Source organism: Malania oleifera, chromosome 2 (assembly GCF_029873635.1).
Source record: "Malania oleifera isolate guangnan ecotype guangnan chromosome 2, ASM2987363v1, whole genome shotgun sequence".
In the NCBI taxonomy this organism is placed as follows: domain Eukaryota; kingdom Viridiplantae; phylum Streptophyta; class Magnoliopsida; order Santalales; family Ximeniaceae; genus Malania; species Malania oleifera.
Window position 1 is genome coordinate 18,277,769 of NC_080418.1, and position 22,772 is coordinate 18,300,540.

Sequence of the window (22,772 nt, forward strand, 5' to 3'; positions counted from 1 at the left end):
GAAGGTCAGTCACCTGTCTGAGATTTTGGGTGAGATACCAAGTGTTGAAAAGGATCAATCGATTGATCTATGTGGGTCAATCACCTGACCTGCGATGGGTTTGTCATAAAGGTTGGGATTTTAGTCGCCCCAAGTCTGTCATCTCAAATTCTGAGCATAAGCCTGCACGGATGTTGTTGATCTTCTCCTTATGGTCACCTGTAAGCACAAGATCATCTACATATAACACAATTATTACATACATCGCATTCTCCTTCAGTACATATAAATTTGCATTAGAGGTACTTCTACATAATCCATAATTGGTGAAGAAAGAATCAATCCTCTGGTACCAAGCTCCGAGGGCTTGTTTCAGCCCATATAAGGCTTTCTTCAACCTGCACACTTTGTTGTCTGAATTTAGCAATTCAAATCTTGGTGATTGCATCACATAAACCTTCTCTTTAAGATGACCATTGACGAATGCAGACTTCATATCCATTTGAAATAGCACCCAACTTCTGTGTGTAGTAGTAGCCAAAACTAGACGGATTGTTTCCATGCGGGCTGTTGGTGCAAAGGTTTCAGTAACATCAAAACCTTCCACCTGAGAAAATCCTTGTGCTACAAGGCGAGGTTTGTACTTCTCTAAAGTACCATAAACTTTATATTTTACCTTCCATATCCACTTCGTGTCGATTACCTTCCTATGATAGGGACGATCCACAATCTCCCAAGTATCATTTTTCATGATACTTACATATTCAGCTTCCATAGTCGTTCTCCACTTTGGATCAGCCAGCGCTTCATTTAGGCTACTTGTTTCCTTAACTGCACTGATTATATGAACCATTAAGGCCATATTTACCAAGTGTAATGCTAATCATTGTTGTTCCTCTATTCTCTTCAACCTTCGAGGTCCATCGGGTTGTGAACTTTTATTCACAGGTTCTGTATTTCCTTTGTCAAAGAGCTATTGTACCCACCTAGGGTGTGGCTTCTGAATAGGTGCTACTGGTACAGCAGGCTGGTTTTGAATTTATTCATCATTCACCTCAATCTGCTACTCTGAGTAAGGCACATAGTGGGTTATTTTATCGGTTAATGATAAAGTGGACCGATCTCTATCTCCCACTGAGTCTGGTCCTTCATCAAATACCACATCTCAGCTTGTGACGATCTTCTTTGCCTTTACATCATACAGACAATATGCCTTCGATTCTGTACTGCATCCCAGGAAGATGCACTTGTGACTCTTGTCATCTAACTTCCTTCGAATTTCATCTCGAACATGCACAAAACATCTGCAACCAAATGTCTAAGAAAAGAAGTAGAGGGTTTCTTACCAGAGTAAGCCTCGTGAGGTGTTTTGTTCCCCAAAGATTTAGTGAAGCATAGGTTAAGGATATACACAGTTGTATTAACAACTTATGCCCAAAACGATTTTGGAAGGTCTTGTGCCTTCATCATTGCTCTAGACATCTCCATTACAATGCGATTTCACTATTCCACAATGCCATTCTGTTGTGGAGTTTTTGGTGCCGACAATTGGCGCTTGATGCCAAATGCACTGCAATAATTGTTTAACTACTCAAATGTGAACTCACCTCCTCGATCTGTTCAGAGTTTCTTTAACTGTATTAATATTATTATTAGGTGGGAAAAAATAAAAAATAATATGAAAAAATAGGCAAGTTGTTACAGTTTGCTATCAGAGCCTAGGCTACTAGGTTCTGCAGACTCTAGAGTGCGGCAAAATAATACCAAAGTATAGGAAAAGAATTTGAGGCTTTGCTCTACAGTTTGGAGACACGACTTTCGTGGTAGTTTCTGTGTCTTTCCTGGAGTGACGATTTCAGGAAAGTCATAGTAAACTATTGTCGAGTTGTGTTTCTAAAGTGTAGGATTGAATCTTAAGTTAGGATAAGGATGTCAAGATAGAAGGGATATAATAAGTTTTGGTTAGATACGTAAATTATGGGGATAGGGTCCTTAAGTCATGTTTATTGTCTTTTTAGGATGAACCCTAGTTGTGGCAGTGCTCATGCGAGCGGTAGTGAGGGTGTAGGGCCCTCGGGTGCAGACAGTGCTAATTTAGATGCAATATTAGGCAGTGTGGCTCAACAGGTCATGGCTAATATCGAATGGAACTCCAGAGAGAAGGGATGCCTGTCTGCAGGCCACGGGTGCACAATAGAGAAATTCACCAAGATCAATCCTCCGGAATGTTCAAGAGGAGCTGATCTGGCAGTCGCCGAAAACTGGTTGCAGGAAATAAAGAAAGTATTGAAGATACTGCAGTACACTGAAGAGCAGAGGGTCTTATTTGCCACCTATAAACTAACAGGAGAGGCTGAAAGATGGTGGACTGCGATAAAATTATTGGAGGAACATAGGGCAGTGCTTATAGCTATGACTTAGTGCCAGTTTAAAGATTTGTTCTTTGACAGATACTTTTCAGCCACTATCAGGGAAGCCAAAGTGGAGGAGTTCCTGAATTTGAAGCAGGGACAACAAACAGTCCAACAGTACGCGTCGAGTTTTATAGAGTTGTCCTACTTCGCCCCATACATCACACCCGATGAGGCAAAGAAGGCAAGACAGTTTGAAAGAGATGAATCATAAATTCAAAATAAAATTCTAATAATAAATTTAAGGATTTATCAAACATTAAACAACCTAATTATCATAGTTGACTTCTCTCCTTTCGATCTCACCTAGGTGGCTAGTTGTAACTCTATGATTAGGCAACCTTCTATTGTCCGATGAATGGGTGACTCTTGTTGCCTTGCTAGTTGACCACTTGCTCCTCAGGTTTGGCATTGAGTTGTTTGACTCACTTGTTGACTTGAGCGACTGCCACATGCCCAGCCGGTTAATAATATAGTTAGGCAATTGTTATCATATTCCAAATTTTGTATAAAGATGACACAAACAATGTTCCCTGTCACTACTTTATTTAGTTACACTTAATGTGTATAAATAAATTGTAATAATGCTTGTTTATTTATTTATCTTTCAGCTTAAAAATAGTTTTTTTTGTTTTTTCATTGTATTCCTAATCCAAATAGTTTTCTGGTTAATCAATTTATTTATAAGTGATACCTCAAAGCATGTTGGACTTAGAGCATGTTTTGACTGGTGAAGGGTGAAGTATAGAACTTGGCCACCTTATACTAGACTTGAGTCAAACTAAAGGATGACCCTTGCCTAACTCAGTGTTTTCATCCATGAATTTAGTAATCTCCAAATCAATCTTGTGATTTTTTTCATTCTCAATACTGCCTTGACCTTCATCAACAAACTTTGAATTCTCACCCAATGAGGAGCTATTAAATTCTTCATATTTATCTATGTTGGAATCTTCTTCCTTCTCATTAGAGTTGACTTCTAAAGAACCTTCATGACTTTTGTTGACGATAGACTCAAGCTTTTTGTCATCTTTTACGTAATTAGCCAATGGAAGATTTTTATGATCCTCTTGGCTAACAATGATTTTTATAAGAAAATTTTGCTATTCTCCGTGTTTCTGAGTCTTGCTGTAGTTATTATGAATGATGACTCGGCCATTAGGTGATTATAGGGTGAGTGAGATTTTTCCCCTAGTGTTGTCAAATCTATCAAAGTAGTTATACACGATGGTTCAATCATGAAGTGAATGCGAGATATACGAAAGTTTCTTCCTAATATCTTCCCTTAAAATAGAAAGTTGACTGAATTCACTACATTCACTATAGGTGATGATTTGATCATACCCAATAAAGGACTGTGAGCAAACTGCAACAAGAGTTTTCTTGAACGTTTCTATTGTGAACCTTGAATCGCTAATATGTCATTTTCCCATGCTCTTTATCCAAGACCTCATCATTTTGGAAATTGCCCATAATTGTGTTCATCGCGACTACCTCATAAGAGGTTTGAGAGATTGTATGAAAATTCTCTTCAGCAAATTATTGTCTTATTATCACTAGATCGGTAGTAGTGAATCTGATTGAACTTTGCAACATCATGTTTATACTTTATATATACTTTTGGTAATTGATAGCATAATGTGTCTTGTGCAAGCGCGCCAAAAAGATGTTGGATTAAAATTCAAACAATTTTTTAAACGATGGTGTGGTTTGATTGAGATGAAGAGATGGTGATTTATTTATGAATGAACTCATTATGCCAACCCCATCAGATTAATGTTGAATCATCACTAGATCAATATTAGTGAGTCTGATTGTCCTCGACAAGATGCATTGTGTTCTTAGTTTACACTTTTGGTAATTAGTAGCATAATGTGTCATATGTGGGTGTGTCAAAAAGATGTTTGATCAAAAATTAATTAAACACCTTTTAAAATGATAATATGAATTGGGATGGGAAAAAGGTGTATTGGTTGTGGATTGACTCATTATACTTATCCCATCATTAGTGCAATGATGAAGGTAATGAGAGGAGTAAAAGTCACAAAAATCGTGAAAGAGAAAGAAATAATGAAGTGGCCTATGTGGTAACTTTTGTGATTATGACACAATCCAAAATTCCAAAAGCTAAAAATTAATTTTTTTTCATATATATATATATATATATATATATGTATATATATATAATATAATTAAGGATAAAAGACATTCACCTTCCTTGAGTGTTGGGAAAAAAACAAAGACCTCTAAGGTTTCAAAAATGTTATAGACATCTCCTAAGATTTTGAAAATGTCATACACTACCCTGAAGTTTGGCCAAAAAAAATAGAGGTCTTCCTAAAAAAAACTTATCTTTTTGCAAAATACAAAGAAAGATTTGTGTCTTTTTGGTAAATCTCAGGAGTTGCTGAAATTTTTGAAATCTTAAAGAAGATTCTATCAAGGAAAGTCATTGTTTTTTTTGTCAAATATCATGAAAAATTATTGTCTTTTGTCTTATAATTAATTAAGAAAATAGAGTCTGCTTTGAGTGCTACAAATTTTATTAAGCATTAGAGGGACATTCACCAAAAGATTGTGTACATTTTAAATAAAGGAGTAGATGGAACTAATATTTATTGGGAATTATAGAAGGCGCCAACAGCCCTTCAAGTCCATAAATATTATACCCACTTAACCGCATATAGTTACACTTCAATACCGCAAAAGTTGGCCAACGCCCTTTCACTCTCACGCTTGCATGCATATAGCTGGACCAGCTGAGCTTTTTCCCCATTTATCCCTTTTTTAAAAAAATATATTAAATAATTTTTTTTTTAAGAAAATAATTCCCAAAATAACTCTGACGTAATCTCGCTACTCGAAGTAGCGAGATTTCGTTTGCTTTTATTTTCGTTGTCTTCTTCCAATACCCTGTTCAATCAAAAATCATCAATAGACTTGACGCCGAAGACGGTGACGCTCTTATAGGCGGTCATCTCACAAACTGATTGCTCCCAAGGAATAAAATTAATTATAGTAATGACTAATGAGTAATAGTTAATAGTTTTAAATAATATTTTTTAAAAAAAAATTTGAAATGATTTCTGTTTCAGTCTGATCCACACCTTCCAATTTCGCTTCATTTTTTTTTTCCTGCCATTTCGATTTGCATGTCTGTTCTCCAGCAACATCGCAGCTTTCCACAATGGGTGAATCTCCATCGCTCTTATCTTTGTGCATGAAAGCAGTGACTAAAGAGATACTCTCTGGTAATCTCAAGGTCGTTGCTCTTTGTGTGCCGCAATGAAGCATGCAAGTAGTTATACAATGGAATTATTTTTCTTTTGTGTTTTTGTTTTTGATATTGTGGTTGTAGGTGATGATATTTTTTTGGAGATATACGATCTTCTCTTGGAACTGTTCGATTGCTTATTTATGCGCTCGCCTCCTTTGGCCTTGCAGAAGTTACAAGAACAGTTTAAACAAATTATTAGATAAAGAAATTATAACTCATATTAAACTTAATTAAATAACAAATTTATGATTATTTGAATCAAATAATTTATTACAAATGATGGATAATCTTTCATTCTCATTTTAAGTTCAAGTTTTTTTTTTTACCATCATAATTTATTTCGTAATATAATAACTAAGTTATTTTTAAAATTATAATTTGTTAAAATGTTAAGTATTTAAAAAGCTATCACAAAAGTTTTATATTATATATATATATATATATATATATATATTCTAAGTCATTTAATGTATAAATTTATTATAATTTGATTCTGATTAACAAATTTGTATTTGTATGATTTGATCTAAGCTTTAAATAAAAGTTTGCTCTACATTACATGATCTAATGAGTAACTTTTTAATGTTGAAAACAAAAGCAAACGAATAAATAAATAAATAATTACGCAAAAGAATTTATTATCTATTTATTACTCTTGTCAGATTCATCGCTGCCATAAAAGAATTTAGTTCCGATTTATTACGCAGAAGAATTTATTTCCCAATTTATCATTTTTACAAAAAATATATTAAATAATATTTTTTTTGGGAAAATAATTTCCAGAATGACACGTGGTAAATCTCGCTACTTCAAGTAACGAGATTACGTCAGAGTCATTCCGGAAATTATTTTTTCAAAAAAGGTATTATTTAATATATTTAAAAAAATAAATCGGGAAAAAACTCTAGACTAGCTGGTCTACCGACTCTCTCTGTACTATACGTGTTAATGAACAGAGACTCACATTTTCACATTTTTGCTTTAGGGGACATTCGTATGTCAACCGCTTGACACTGATGTATGGAATGGAACTAATCAACTAAGAGTTTTTTCTCAATTTATCTTTTTTTTTAAATATATATTAAATAATACCTTTTTTGGAAAAATAATTTTCAAAATGACTCTGATGTAATCTCGCTACTTCAAGTAGCGAGATTTGTCACGTGTCATTCAAGAAATTATTTCCCAAAAAAGGTATTATTTATTTATTTATTTTTTTAAATGATAAACCAGGAAAAAACTCCTACCCACTCACCCTCTCCTCTCCGTCATGTTCAGTAAAGTTTTTTGTTATTTTATGACAGCGATGAATTTGATTCTGTTGCCCAAGAAGTTGCTGGTGCTGCTGCTAACGTTGTCAGGTTGGACTATTTTTTATAGTAGCATAGCACTTCTTTTATTCTCTTTTGGTTCTCTTTCCGTTCTGATTTAGTGCCTTGCATGTTTTCTTTTACCATTATTCATTTATTTTTCTCTGACAATGGGTTTTAGTGATCCTGTTCCCTTTGATGGAGTTAGGATTTCAATTTCCGCATTTCTGGCATTTCCTATTTTGGGTTTGTTCGTCTATTATCTCTCTCTCTCTCTCTCTCTCTCTCTCTCTCTCTCTCTCTCTCTCTCTCTCTCTCTATTCCACCATTTTCCCTATAAATTCTAATGTCATTTTTATTTTACTAATATGGGTGTTTCGATTTTCTTCTGTTAAGAGTTAACCGTCCTTTTTTTAAATTGCAGAGAAAATTGAAATGATGAAGAGTAGAGGACAAAATCTTGATGATTTTCGTATGTAAAATACCAAACAAAAAAGATACTTCTGCTATGGAAAAATGACATCTTGGGTTTGTTAAGGTTAACATGAATGGATTGCCAATAGGGGGGAAAAGTGGATCTAAATGCTCACACTTTCCATGAGACTTTAGTCCAAGCACTGGAGGACATGTTTTTTAATCCCACCACGGGCATCACTTCCATTCGTGAGTTTATTCTTTATTTTCTATATTTTTTATCAGTAATGTGTAATTTACTTATTTTCTATCAATCTTAGAAAGTAAGTATGCGCGCAAGCTTTGATTGGTTTTGGGGTTTTGGATTTTGTCAGGAAAATTGAGCTCTACCCATATTGTAAACCATTATCTCTGGATTCTGAAGATATTTAATGTCACATAACTTCTTTTTTTTTCTTTCTTTAATTTATTAGAAGTATGGTGCTTTTTTTTTTTTAATATAAACAATTGTTAGATGCTTTTAGGACATTCAAACAATCGATTCATACCCGTATGGCATCGCCGCCTTCAGCATCGAGTCCATTGATAACTTCTGACTGAAGAGGGCATTGGAACAAGACAACGAAAACAAAAGCAAACAAATAAATAAAAATAAATTACACAAAAGAATTTATTATCTATTTATTATTCTTGTCAGATTTATCACTGTCATAAAACAACAAAACACTTTGCTGAACACCACAGAGAGGAGAGGGTGAGTGAGTAGGAGTTTTTCCTCAATTTATCTTTTTTTAAAATATATATATATTAAATAATACCTTTAAATAGCGAAATTTGTAATGTGTCACCGAAAATTATTTTTCCAAAAAATGTATTATTTAATATATTTTTTAAAAAAAAAATAAATCGGAAAAAAAAACTCAGATCAACCACGCCAGCACATTGCTCAGTGCTCAGTGCCTCGACTAGGAACAAGGAGAAAAAAAATTTGCAGTTCAATATATAATTACTGAATTCAATTTCAAATGTTTGCATCATGCATATAATATTTTTAGAATGAACCAATTAATGCATAAAGAATCTTCAACATCTTGATCAGAATTCTCAAATATTAGTTTATTTCTTAAGCCAGATAACTACTAAGTGCAAATTTTTGACCTTTCTAAAAAGAAATAAATGCATTTTGGGGGAGACTGAAGCTGATAGCGTTCATTTATTTTGCATAGCTACATATGCCGACACAGCATGTGGTATGGTAATTAGTAGGCAGCTGGTGCAGAGTGTCATGCGTAGCGCATAAACATGCAAGTAGTGCAAAATATGCAGCAGTTGCATGTCATCTCACTGTCATGCTTTTGGGACGACGACTCGCGACGATGACGATAATGATGATGATAGGTAGAATGTATAAGACTAGTAAAAGGTAGAATATATAAGACCAGTAAAATATATAGCAGCAGTACGTACCATACATACACTCTTGGTGAACTCCCACACTCGCAGTCATACAGTGCGTAGGCTGCAGGCATGTGCAGCCACTGCAGATTTTTGACTTTGGCCTTGGTTCCCAAACCCTAGCCTGCAAAGTCGCCAGGCCAGTAGGCCATGGCCTCGTCATTGTTTCATGTTTGCATTAGTTCAATAGTCCTCTTACCCTAGCTTCGGAGGCATTTAATGTCTAGTCCCATGAAAATATCGAATGCAGTACGTACGATCAGAAACATAAAATTTAGCTTTTGCACTGGAGACTTCTTCATTATTATTAATTAATATTGGAACAACTACGGTAGATAGCTAATACGCATCACGGTTACTGCTATGCAAGAATCAATTCAGGTTAGACTCTCAATTGAAAGAGTAATAGAAACCCAAACCCCCGTGCAAAAACACTAATAAAAAGAGATAGGATATCATAAACATCATTCATTAATTAAGTAATCGATACTTTCTTCTCCCCTAATCTCCCTTTTTATAAGCCTATTCGAGACAAGGTATATATCCGGAGAGTAACACTCCAATCTTATAAAATAGCTTCTCATAATCTCGCATGCATGGGATCACAGAGCTTTGCATGATAGCATTTTACTGGACAAGGCATGTGTTGGGTTGGAATTCATTCTCAAATGGATACCCCTTTTTTTAAGAAATTGCTTATTTTTTTCTGAAAAGAAAATAGTTTAGAAAGGTACTTTTTTGAAATAAATACTCATTTAAGTATAACCATATACTACTTATTGACACAAGTACTTATAAACAGTAGTTTTCAGAAAAAATTACTTTTTTTAAGATGATCCAAATGGGGGATTAGTGAATCTGATTAATAGGGATTCAAAAGAACAAAGCAAACCAAACTTCAAATATCAGAAAATTTTCGGCTAAGCAGAACAGAAGGTGATTTCAAAACAAGATAACACTAATAAAACCCCTTGGATTAGAAAAGTCCAGTACTTCATAATTTTCTTGCAAGCGTATTAAGCCCACAAATGAAAGATGGCGGACCCAATGAGGCTGATTATAGAAGAATTGATGATGGAGAAAAATCTATCTTCCGTTTCAGTTCAGTGATATCAGGTTTCGTTGAGTTCATGTTTCATTCACATAGACATGGAAAGAAATCAGCATCTCAGTTGCTCCCCTGCAATTGTAAGAACAGAGAAAAAACAAAAACCAATAAACTAAACCAAACTATAAATCTACAAATTTAATAGTACTACAGCAGTTTAACCATGCAAATCAGTAGACTAGGAAATCAACCAAATCATAGGAAACCAATTTATTGGCAGAACAAAAACACGTCCTTGATTCATCCAGTGCAGGCACTTAGACAACACAGTGATGCAGGTCGGCATCATGGATTTGCTGCCAAGGGAGAAATTAGGAGAAGTTGATGAGAGAAGGGGAGGGGAAGAAAGAGAAAAGGAGAAGAGAAGAAAGAGATACAATGGGGGAAAACTCAAGTTCAAGTTTCAATTCAAGTTCAACAATAACCACTTCTTACATAGTTTTCATTCCTTATACAAGAATTACACATAAACCCCTAATGATACATAAACTTACAAATAAACCCATTAAAAGCACCCATTTAATAGAAAAACCCCCAATTAACATAAACCTAATTAATTACTCCTAGTTAGGGCTGAAATCCAATAATTCCTCAATACAATTCTCTTTAATCAATTCCCAATGAGGATCCATCCATTGACCAGCTCTTGTCCAACATCAAATCTCACCAGTTTAGAAAATATTTGGCCTCAAATTTTGAAATGTTGGAGGATCAAAAGTAAGAAACAAACTTGGACTCTTTGATAACTGGTGCTCGGAGTAATGCAAGAAACCGCATTCCTTTAGCAGCGCTATAGACTTGAATTAATAATTAGAATCAATGAACACATTGGGAATGTCAAAATAGTAGGAATGTCCTCAAGCTAAGCAACTTTGACATGATCAATGCTTTCATATTCCTTGTCCTGGTTGGTTGGTAAAGCAGGCTTTAAAATGATCTTCTTATCACTATGGCGGAAGATATATGTGTTCTCATGTCCTTGTCACACCCAAATAATCCAACCAAGGAGAACTAAAGAGTACATGGTCAATATTCATGCGGATGATATGACACCAAACATTATCAAAATAGTCACCCATTTGGAGAGGAACCAACATCTTTACAAACATGGAAAGTAGGGTTATCAGCCCAAGGCCTCTCATAAGGCTCTGGGCGAGGTTCGGATGAAGTTGCATATAAGTTAACCCTTTTCTAGAAACTACATTCACTTCCATCAATGATGATTCTGCAAACATTTTCTCCACACTTGAGAAAGGTATGAAATGGCTTGTAATTATGCCGAAGGTATGAGAAAAGGTATTCCTTTTTCCAATAATTTGTCACCCATGTTGCTGGATTTTTTTATTGCAGCTGTTCCCAGTCCAGCAAAGTCAATTCAGGAGTTTTTTTGGCCTGGAGCAATATGCTGACATGGCAGGTAGGAGGTGGAAAGTGTTAGCTTGCTTGTCAGCTGATGTGGCTTGAAAGAAGCAGCAGTGGAGTATCCAACATGGGTTTAATGAATTTCGGCCTATAGTTGAAAGAGATTTAAGATGGGCTGGGTGTTTTATGTTAAATTGGGCTTGCAATTAAAGTGGACGAACTGGGCTTAGTTGGTAACTAGGTATTAAAATTAATGGGTAGGGTTGTTTAAAGAAAGAGGCTTGAGGCTCTTTTTAGGGCTGGATCTACCATATGAGAACAAAATGGGTATAGCTATATTTTACTTTTTTTTTCTTTTTTTTTTTAATAGTTTACGGCTGTTCTTTGTACAAAGGGCCAGGTTGGTTTGGAAGAGAGAAAATGATAAGGATTGAAGAGTTGAACTTGTTGTCACTTGCAGCTGTCAGTGCCTGAGATAGGGATTGCTGTTTGTGAGCCTGGAAAATTTCAGCAGAAGGAGCAAGCAAGATGAGCGACAGCTAATGGAGTTTCAGGCAGTCCATGAGGATTCTCCAGTCATTGAATGACAAAAAAATTTCAGGGAGACATTTGGGGGTCTCCATCTTCAATAATGGTGGAGGTGTTGCAAAATGTCCTTGAGAAGTGATGTTCAAAATTAGGGGGTAGCAACCTTAAATCCAAACCCTCGCCCCGGAAATCAAGGACTGGTTGTGGATGGTATGGAGTAAAGAGAGTGATGAACAGACAATGATTAGATATTCAAGTGGGATCAAGGATGGAGAAGATTATTGATGTAGTGAAAGAATATGAGAGAACAGAAGAGAATAGAACAGCAGTTTAGGTACTGCCAGGGGGGAATTGGTAGAGAGATAGAAATGAGAAAAGGGAAGGTGAAAGAGGAGGAAAAGAAGAAGAAGAAGAAGAAGAGAAGTTGTTTTGAGGATTCTGCAGAAATTTGAATACTGCAGATAGAGAATGAGTGAAAGGGAAATGGGGAATTGAGCTAGAAGTTAACAGAAAAAAGGTGAAGAAGAAGAAGAATGAGTGAAAGGGAAATGGGGAATTGAAATGGAAGAATGAAGATCGAATTTGGGCTCTGATACCAAATGGTGCAGGACGGCATCATGGGTTTGCTGCCAAGAGAGAAATTAGAAGGACTTGAGGAGAGAAGAGGAGGGGGAAAACAAGGAGGAGGAAGAAGAGAGAAGAGGATAGATATAGGGAAAACTCATGTTCACATCTCAAATCAAATTCAACAGTAACCATCTCTTACATGGCTTTCATTCCATATTCATAGAAAGCATAAATTACAAGAATTACACATAAAATTACAAATAAAACCCCTAAAACACACACTTACTACAAACCCCCAAATAAACATAAACATAAACCTAATTCATTACTCCTGAGGTTATTGAGCTGAAATTCAATAATTCCTCAATCCAATTCTCCTTAATCAGCTTCCAATGAGGACCCATCCATTATCTTCCTTCTTGTCCTACATCACACAGCTTCCACAAAGATGGTGCAAATTCCAAGGAAGAAGGAAATTTTGGAAAAGGTGAAAATAATGCCATTGATTTAAAAAAACAAAAAAAAAAATTGTACCTCAATCATATTGATTCTGCATGACATGAGATGCAGACCGCCTGCCAATCTCCAGAAAACTAGATAAGAAAGTACCCTCTACATTGCTAGAACTACCGGTAACATGAGTTCTCTAGAAGCATAACTGGATCCAGTTCTCCAAATTCAAAGCACTAGAAAAAATGCATCACTACATATATTGGAAAGGATCAACACAACAAGCCCAACAAATGGAAAACAACACTGAGCTAGTTTCAACTTCCACAAACCAAGAGATGATTTGTAGAAACAGACTTAGCCATGAAAGGTACGCACTGAGACTGAGGACTTGATTTGAGAGACAGCTGAGATATGAAACTACATGTTGGATTTGCATACAATAACATTTACTAGTTTTGAATTAGCACGATTTGATATAAGGATTGGATGAAACAAATTGTTTGCATCAAAGCTTGAGTAAAAGATAAACATAACAACACAACCAAGCCTAAGTGTAAATAGGTGGGATCAGCTACATGAATCCTCTTTCAACATTCCACACGATCTAGGGCAATGTCCTCTGAATTTTGGAGTGCAACCAAATCCTTATTCATTATTGCGGTCCAAGTTATTCTATGTCTACACTACCTCCTCCTACTGCTATTAACATGAACTAACTCATTCCATGCATTATTTGGCCTAATTTCAAATGTCGATAACATCTTAAACCATCCTTCCCTCATCTTATAATCAACTACTGCTCTGCCTAACTTACCACAAATGTGTTCACTCCATAATCTATCTTTTCCACCTCAGTATTCTAGTTTTGATAACTGTTGGATGTCTTACCTCTTAGTTGCCCAAGTGTTATAGTTGTCTCGGGACTTTCCTTTCAATTTTAACTGTATTTTATGATCACAAAACATGCCTAAAGCAATTATCCATTTTATCAAACTTGCTTTAACCCTTTGTATTACATAATTTACATCTTCAATTTATCCTTCAACTCACCCTTATTCATTACCCTAGATTCTCTAAGAGATGCAACTCTTTTATCAATGTTGGTAAGGTAGAAACAATGGATGATGGTTTCCACTTTCAGCTATGAAAAATCAGCATTCACTTAATCAATTGCAGTCATTTAATACATACACCCCAACCAAACATAAAGCTACCTTCAAATTTTTTTAGTTACAAATATTTGTACTGCAACTCTTTTATCAATGTTGGTAAGGTAGAAACAATGGATGATGGTTTCCACTTTCAGCTATGAAAAATCAGCATTCACTTGATCAATTGCAGTCATTTAATACACACACCCCAACCAACCATAATGCTACCTTCAAATTTTTTTAGTTCCAAATATTTGTACCTCACAATACTGTCTTCGAACTCCAAAACCTCAAGAAGAGGCCGGTGCTCAATCAGGAGAGAATTTAGCCCTTCAATAATAGAGGAGAATCAGTTGTCTTGTGGGTTTGATGATCAGTGGGTAGATTCACCGACTGCGCTCAAGCTACCAGCTGGTCTGGAAGTTTTTTATAGATTGTAATATCAATGCAGTAGAACCAAAAAGGAGAAGATTAGGCAGACAATCTACAATATATAGGGGTTAGAACAGCTTCACAAGAAAGCCTGATGATTAAGAAAAGTCAGTTGAACAGGCTCCATCTCTATTCGCATTGCCTATAACAGATGTCTGGAATAACTATATTAAATCATCTCTCCCCATAACTGAATTGTACCACAATTAACATTAGCAGGTAATGCAAAAAATCACCCATAAGATACTTAAAAATATTGGCCTATCAAGTATCAATGTGACTCTTTAAAAGCCCATTGCTTTAACTAGATTTTGCTTCTTATAGAAAAATGTAATACAACAAAACGGTTGTCTTGATTTGCTACAAATGGGTGGGTTCTAACTTCTAACCAATGACAATCTCTAGGATAGAGTCGATAGAGGAGGAAAAAATACATCAAGTATTGAACAAGTAGTTTAAAACAAAACAATCCAAAGACAACGAGGGACTGATCCATAATATTAAATGTATTTTAAATTTGTTTGATAGGCAAACTGAAAACTAAACACTGAGGGCATCAATGCAACCGAAGTAAAAATAAATATAATTAAATAAATAAAGGTAGAAAATTTTGTTTGATAGGCAAACAGACTGGTTGGCACCTCTAGAACATGCTGCCACCCAATGAATGCCCATCATAGCCAAAGCACTAACCTGCAGGCCTCTTGTCCATTTGCAACCAACAAGCAGATGATGCACTGTCGCATAAGACAGTCAGTTGTTGTGTGGTTTACGGCTTTCTACCTCACATTAAGTAATGGTCGTCCCCATCATTGAGGAAACTAACAGACATTTAGCAGACAAAGATCTAATGAAACTCTGAGCAGAAATTAAAAAAAGGAAGAATTTTAATGATCACATTGTTGATGTTAGGTTATAAGCTGTTTTCCAGTGCCCCAGTTTTCAAAATCCGTACATTTTCTAACCGCAAGTTGCAATCCAATCGTCAAAGACTCAAGACGATCAAGCATGATCAGTGGTGTTTAGCAGCTGCAATGCTTTATGCTAGTTCAAAGCTAAATACCTAACTGCATGTAATTTAAATTAAAGAACTCAGAAGTTTTTGGCCATTAGAAAAAGTACCCAATTGGTTAAAGACTTTTTATAGCTTCTTTTGATATCCTCGTTTGAAAAATGTATGATGATATTTAATGTTCAATGACCACAGAAAACCTCATTTAACTCAGACCTGGACCAGCTAAGCAAGTACGTGTGTGTCTACAATTCTCAAGTACAGCCACATCAATAAATATGCCGGCTTACTGCTACTGTCAAAATCCAGAAGTTAGAGATGGTTTCTGAAGGATAAATCATTCATCACATGTATAGAAGAACAATTAAGTATGGGGGTAAAAAGAATCATTTTCATTTTTAAAACATTCACTCTGCCTACAATCTAGAAATTATAGCATAATCAGACACCAACTGGTTATGGCACATTATTCAAACAATAGCCTACTCTAATAAAAAATTTCTTTCCCTATCATCATGTCTCTCTCTACTTTATTTTTTCTCGAATAAATCTACCTGAGCAAAGAGTTCAGCGCATCACATGATCCCATTCCAAATAAAGGAAACTGATTAATAGAAATACTACACAATTTATGAACAACTTAGTTCCCTCAAAATTACAGATTGATGATCAAATGTAAAACAAATAGAATAAACAGCTGAACTAAAAATAAAAACAGCAGAATTAAAAGCTCTGCATCAGTAAAAATCTTCAGATCTGTTTTCTTATAATTTCCTAATATGAATTTGAGGAAATCATGTGCCAGTTTTTATGACCAAGCCTTGAAGAAGAAGCAAAAAGAATTACCACAAAAATAAAATATAAAAAAATCCTCACATTGCAAAGTATGTCCATGAGCACCTAATAAAATATGATGAACTTGCAGAAAACAGTACATATAAAAAGAGCAGCAGAGATTCAGAGAGAAGAGTGAGAAAAACAAGGGGAAAAAAGGGAATATGGTCCAGATTCCTCTGAGTTTACTCTAGAAATAAATCAATCAATTAGCTGGAGACTACAGTCAACACCTACTAATTTCTATATGTTATTTTTGTCTTCAGCAAATTCAGTCATTAGCTTCTAGGCCAGAGGTCTTGCAGCATGTCCAAGTTAACAGTATAAATGGCATAAAACAAGAAGAGAAACTATGCTTTCTTCTACAATCCTTTTTACAATATTTTCCCAATTTCTTTTTGCTTCATAATTCTCCCTGCAATGGCTGCTTTATAAAAACTGCTACCAGTACATCAATACAAAATAAAATGAATACAGCGTTAAAAAACTATTCTAGCAATGAATTCATACATACATCAGGACAGTATGACAAAGCACAACCCTTGTGGCTACGCTGAAGAAGCATCGAGTTTGCACCCACTGGAAAAAAATATATATATATTCAGGATCCACCACATGTGGAACTTATGGATTTGCAGTAAAATATTAATCAATGTCAGGGTTGAAGAAGCCATCTTAATGTTTATGAATAACAGTCGCCTTCTGGGGAACTGGACTCCTCTATAATTAACTCCCCCAATGCATTCAAGTTTGCAGTTTATTTGGTTATAACTCTGCAGCTTTAAAAAAATAATATGGATTACACAACTGAACTAAGAAGATGGCCAAACAGAATCAGGAGCACTTGATGATTTGGGCTAATTCCCAATTTTCAGTTTCATACTTTATAATTAGGGCACAAATACATACAAATCCAGCAGGAAACACGACAGAGAGAAATATGAATATCTTAGAGACAGTGAGGAGTTTGTTCTGTAACAGGTAAATGGGGAAGATGCACGAACTTCATAGGACCTCCTGGATTCATATGGAAAAGTATGAGGGACAAAGAGTGAGAGGGATGAAGATGAGAACGAAAGAAAGACAGACAGAGAGAGAGAGAGAGAGAGAGAGAGAATAAGAAGAGAGAGAGAGAGAGAGAGAGAGAGGGAGGGAGATTGACAGAGGGATGAAGGGGATCTTCTCAAATTGACAGAGGGACGAAGGAGATCTTCTCACATGGCCCCTGGCAGATGTCAACGAGAAGCAAGAGGGAAAGGGGTAGGGGACTCTGGGTATTGAGGCAATGTCTCAGAAAGTGATGTTATCAAATCCATATGGATTTGCGTCCGTAAAATCCAGCCCTGTGCTTGGAATTAGTTTTCTTGTTGTGAGCCCTAGAGAATTTCATTCAGAATCCAAATCTAACTCACTTTGTGGTCCCAAACCATGGATTTGGAATCGGGCTTCCAAAACTGGGACCCAAACAGACAATAAGGGCGATTACATGTACATAAAGATTTTTTCTAATAAAGGGAACAGAATTGAGGAACGGCAAAGGGAATACATAATGGAACACAACTTCATTTGGAATTTAGAAGAATTCACATTAGAATAAGTCAACTTCCTTAATCATTAACTTCGATTTGAGATTGACAATATGCTTCATCTCTCTTTGCTCACAACACTCCTGAATGAATTATCCTGAAAAATGGATTCTAAACCTTGTTTTGCAACTTCTAAAGAGAAAGCAATGGTCAAATGCTTAGAATTTGATATGTTTATGAGTTTCAGATAAAGATAAATACTACAAGCCCAACCAACAAATAGACAGCAAAATTTATGAAACTTGCTGCAACTAGGTTTAATGTTCAGCTTATGACATGCAAAACACAGTAAGGACGATAATCACATACAGAAATGTTTTGCAAGAAGGCATTTGTCAAGCCACAGATTTCTTTTTTTCTTCCTCAAACTGCTGCAGTTCTGCCAGTCTCTGAGCCCACGCCCTATCCCTTGCCACCGCCGCCATCTTACGCTCTATCCTCTTAATATTCTTTTTCCTTTTGGCCTCCTTCAATTGAGCTCTCCGCTTCTTTGCTTCAGCCTGCATGTGTTCCAAACTCAGTTCACATACAAAAGCTTCTCTATCCAAGACACCAACGCCAGTCGGCTGATTGCAAGGAAATAAATTATTGAAAGCTAAAGGAATTTACAACGAGGCAATGAGTTATTAGTTTACAAATAAAGCAGTAACATTTGTGAAGATTTGAAAAAAGGAACAAATGATGAAAAACATATGCTTCAAACAGTTCTCCTATGTATAATTTCATTGATGTGAACTTCTACTAATCTAGCTGTATTGTAGAAGGCTGTATTTGCAGCTGTAGTTTATCATATATGGAAGAAAAGGTATTGGGGAATCTTCAAGTAATAACACTGTTGAACAGGCAGAACTCAAGTAATGGTAAAGTCAAGCTTTTCTATATAGAGGAGTTGATAAAGGATTAGAAATTCGGAACAAGGTGGACTGTCAAAATTTGCAAGTGCATTTTCAATGATTTGTTCCTGCCTGAGCTGTAGGTTTTGAGTTTTATGTTTCCAGAAACCTAAGAGTTTTTAGCTGAGTTGTAAGTTCAGTTGGTTGGTTGTTGGGTTCTTTCATCACCTGTGGGATTCTTGTGTCCAATCAAATGTATTATTAGCATGGAAAGGACAAAGAATTATTTTGTTACAGTATAAGCAGAACAGATTATGTCGCTAGAGTCACTTCAAGCAACAAAAACAACAGTCAAGCAGAAAACCAGTTCAAATAATGTTGGAATAAACATTCATAGCAAAGACTAGTGAAGTCAAGTCTTCTAAAAGCAAACATCTGTTACAAAGGTAAGAAAATCAATGGGTTATTAGAATGAAGGGCAGGTAATTAATTTGTTCCAGCATAAGCCCAAATACAGAAACAGTTGAGCAGAACACAAGTTCAAATAGGAAGTGCTTGATTTAAGTACGAATTGAAGAGCATGACAGTCAAGACATTCTGGCAACTCATGAAGCTACGGAAAAAAAAAACTGTCAGAAAGGTGAGACAACCAAAATCTTTACATTCAAAGCAGCCAATTCATACAGTTGCGGCCCTCAATGTGAACTCAATTCCCTTTGAGCTACAAAGGATTTGCTTAGTTTACAGAAGGATACATTCCTTAGATTAGGTTGCCTTGAAACTAGACTCTTGATTTACCATTCTCTCTCTCTCTCTCTCTCTCTCTCATGAACTTCGAATGACTTTCAGATCTTTGACTTCATTTCCCCATCCTCATAAAGACTTGAGTTCCCTTGCTACAACATGCATACTTGCAAAGCTTTAAGAACCAATTTTTTTCAAGGCAGATCTTTAATTCTTTTAGACCCTAGCTGCAGGCAACATATCCCCTCCTTGCTCAGGCTCACCTTTAACAAAGTTGAACATACTCTGAGCATGACACATCCATGACTTGATTATCATAAAATTAACCTGGAGTTTTAGTACTCTAAACATCAAGGACAGGTTCTTTTGCCAGCCAAGTGCCTATCTTTCCTTTTACATGCATATGTATAGCTTCAACATACTAAAATAATGTGAGCAATAATGCATTTAACATGGAACAGAAAGAGCATTTCGACATAGTCCATTAGAAATTTTTTTCAAAATTGAAAGTCACCAGAGCATCAATACAGAAATGCAATGAGAGTATAGAAAACACACACCAATATGAATGCACGCCGTTGCCTTCTCCGCTTTTTTTCCTTTCTTGCTTTAACACTTCCTTCATTGGGTCTATTAGGAAGTATTGGTTCACCAGGCGTATACTGAACCCAAGCATAAGGCCCTGCATCATTGAAATCGCAAAATCATTTGCATCAAGTCCTGCATCAATGATTCTCACCAAATGCCGCCAATTTACCGAAAATTGATAACAAAAAAATATATCATACATCATTGCAGTCACCAAAGAGCCAATAATATGCCAAAAGTCAAAGTAACCGAACAAAGCTTCAATAAAAAAAAAAATTGCTCAAATTACATATGAAATTTTTCTATTCACGTCAATCCTGCGTCGCGCAAAAAACATTAAAAACTAGTTTCGTGGAAGAGACCGAATAAGAGAGACAGGATTCACGTAAAGAACCTGGGGGTCTTAAGGTTGCCCTCTTCCTGCGAGGTTTGTCGCTGGGCCTTCTCTTTGGGAATCGAGTGTCCGTCAAACTATGAAAACAGCTCCACGCCGGCGTCGATGGAGATTGCTGGTGGAATGACCCGAGAAGACATCGGAGCTCTGGTACTAGACCCGGCGATGTCGCCGGAGAGCAAACGGAACTTCGGCATACTAGGGTTCTGACCGCAGGTCCAACTATGGTCCTCAGAGCACCAAATCCCATCTCTCTCTCTCTCTCTCTCTCTCTCTCTCAAATGACTCGAACTCACTACAGAAGGAAGCTGCTATCGATCGACTTCTTGAAATTGTTCTGAACATGCACTAATTCCAAATTCCAAAAGTAATACTCCTTTTGAAATCGGGTTTGTTATGAGTTGGTTTTAGGAAATACAAATTGTCATGACATAAATTAAATAGCAATGAGATTAAATTTATCAAAATTCAACTTTAAAATTAAATGGAATTCTAATTGATGAAATCAATTTTTTTTAAATTAAAGTTCGTCATCAATCTTAATTTTGTATTTTTTAGGAAGGGAGAAACTCTCAGTTTATTCTAAATTTGATCTCAAGTCAGGATATTGGCAGATACAGGTCAAAAAAAGAGTAGTAGCTCTTACAGCCTTCACTACGCCGATCAGGCCTTTCGAATGGTTAGTTATGCCATTTGGAGTGAATAATGTCTCAAGAATCTTTTAGAGAATGATGGATAAAACGTTTGAAGGAATAATTGGATTTGTTGCAATCTATATTGATGATATTCTAGTATTTACTAAAAATGCTAGGGACCATTTAAAACACTTGAAGCAGATGGCACAAGTGTTCAGAAATGAATGAATGATTATTTCAGAAAAAAAAAAATCATTTGGATGCAACCTCAGATTGAATTTTTAGGTTTAAAAATTCGAGGTAGTGAAGAAGAACTTCAACCACATATAGCAAAAAGATTACGTAAATTCCCTAATGAATTCAAAGATAGAAGGCAGTGTCAATGTTTTCTAAGAGTATTGAATTACATTAGAAAATTCATAAAAAATTAGGCTGAAAAGGCAGTACTAATTTAGAAAAATGTTTCAGTAAAGAATCATTAGAATTGGACTTCAAAGGATACTAAAGTAGTAAAGGCCTTAAATAGAAAAGCCAAGAATTTTCCAAAATTAGAATACCCAGACAGCAGAGAATTAGATATAATTATGGAAACCGATGCTTCAAATATTGCATGGGGGTGTGTTTTAAAAATTAGAAAGATTGATAAAACAGAGCACCTCAGTAGATATTGGAGTGGGTGTTTTAATGGAACAGAGCTGAATTACCCAGTTCATGAGAATGAGCTATTGGCAATCCTTAAAGGAATTAGGGTCAATGAACTTTTCTTGGGTAAACCATTCATCGTTAGAACAGATAGTTCCTATGTAAAGCACTTCATGGGAATTAAGTTAAAACGATACATTCAAGCAATATTTGTTAGATGGAGAAACGAATTGCAATATTATTCTTTTAATATAGAACATATTAAGGAAAATGATAATATTATTACTGATACTCTAACCAGATATTTGAACTCTTGCAGATCTAATGACAGGCAGTAGCAGTAGCAGTAGCAGCCATTCCAAATGTCCAATTTGTCAAGAAAGGCATAAGGTGGCAGATTGCCAAGTTGCTAGATTTGTTGACAAACAAAGATAGATAACTTTCAACTCCAGAAAGGGAGAATGAAGTAGTAAAGGAAGAAGTGTTTCTCAGAAGAAAGAACGACTAGTTCTAGTTCTAGAACATAACCAAATGAAGAAGGGAAGCTCGTCTAAAAAGGATGACAGGCCTAGTGACAAAAGTCATATTCAGTGTTTTGTCTGCAATCAGTATGGACATTACAGCACCCAGTGTGTCCAGAACCCTAGATCCAAGAAGGCAAAAGGAGAAGGTGAGCAGAGAAATGACTTAGGCGCAATCAACAAAAATGTTTCAGAATCTAGGAAGGATAGCAAAACAAACGAGGTTGATTTTGTCATTGAAGATTTTTTGGGAAGGACTCGAGAAATCGCAAAGGAAAAAAGAAATTTGCTAGAAGGGTTAATCAATAATCCAGCATGTCCAGCAAATATATCTTTTTCAGTTAATCTAAGAGAAGTGGTAGAAATATTGGAAGAGTTTGAATCCATTATTTCAAAAAACTTCAGAGTTGTTAACAGGGATAGTACATCCAAACTCATTTATCAGCAGATTAAACTCAAAGTTGAAATGGATATTCAGCTGAAGAAATACAACTTTACTACTAGAGCGATAGTAAGTATTTCAAAGTATCCAGAGT

General features: G+C 35.7%; 1 protein-coding gene across 2 annotated transcripts; it reads right to left on the reverse strand.

The window, feature by feature from the left end:
• Nucleotides 1-9,651: 9,651 nt before the first annotated feature.
• On the reverse strand, nt 9,652-20,967 carry LOC131147882 (uncharacterized). 2 transcript variants are annotated; one of them, XM_058097520.1, is made up of 4 exons: nt 20,439-20,967; nt 20,017-20,138; nt 18,189-18,379; nt 9,652-10,026 (listed from the first exon to the last, which is right to left on the reverse strand). In XM_058097520.1, the coding sequence occupies exons 1-3, from the start codon at nt 20,686-20,688 to the stop codon at nt 18,215-18,217; spliced, it is 537 nt and encodes a 178-aa protein (XP_057953503.1). In that variant the 5' UTR covers nt 20,689-20,967; the 3' UTR covers nt 9,652-10,026; nt 18,189-18,214. The 2 variants fall into 2 exon arrangements, with proteins under 2 accessions (XP_057953503.1, XP_057953502.1); XM_058097519.1 differs by lacking the exon at nt 9,652-10,026 and having other exon boundaries at nt 18,027-18,379.
• Nucleotides 20,968-22,772: the final 1,805 nt, after the last annotated feature.

Excerpts from the sequence above, each read along its gene's own strand:
- LOC131147882 (XM_058097520.1), bottom strand. The coding sequence starts at position 20,688 with ATGGGATTTGGTGCTCTGAGGACCATAGTTGGACCTGCGGTCAGAACC. Across the intron at positions 20,139-20,438 it reads GGCAACCTTAAGACCCCCAG|GGCCTTATGCTTGGGTTCAG; the intron begins GTTCTTTACGTG and ends TCAATGATGCAG. Across the intron at positions 18,380-20,016 it reads AACGGCGTGCATTCATATTG|GCTGAAGCAAAGAAGCGGAG; the intron begins GTGTGTGTTTTC and ends GAACACATGCAG.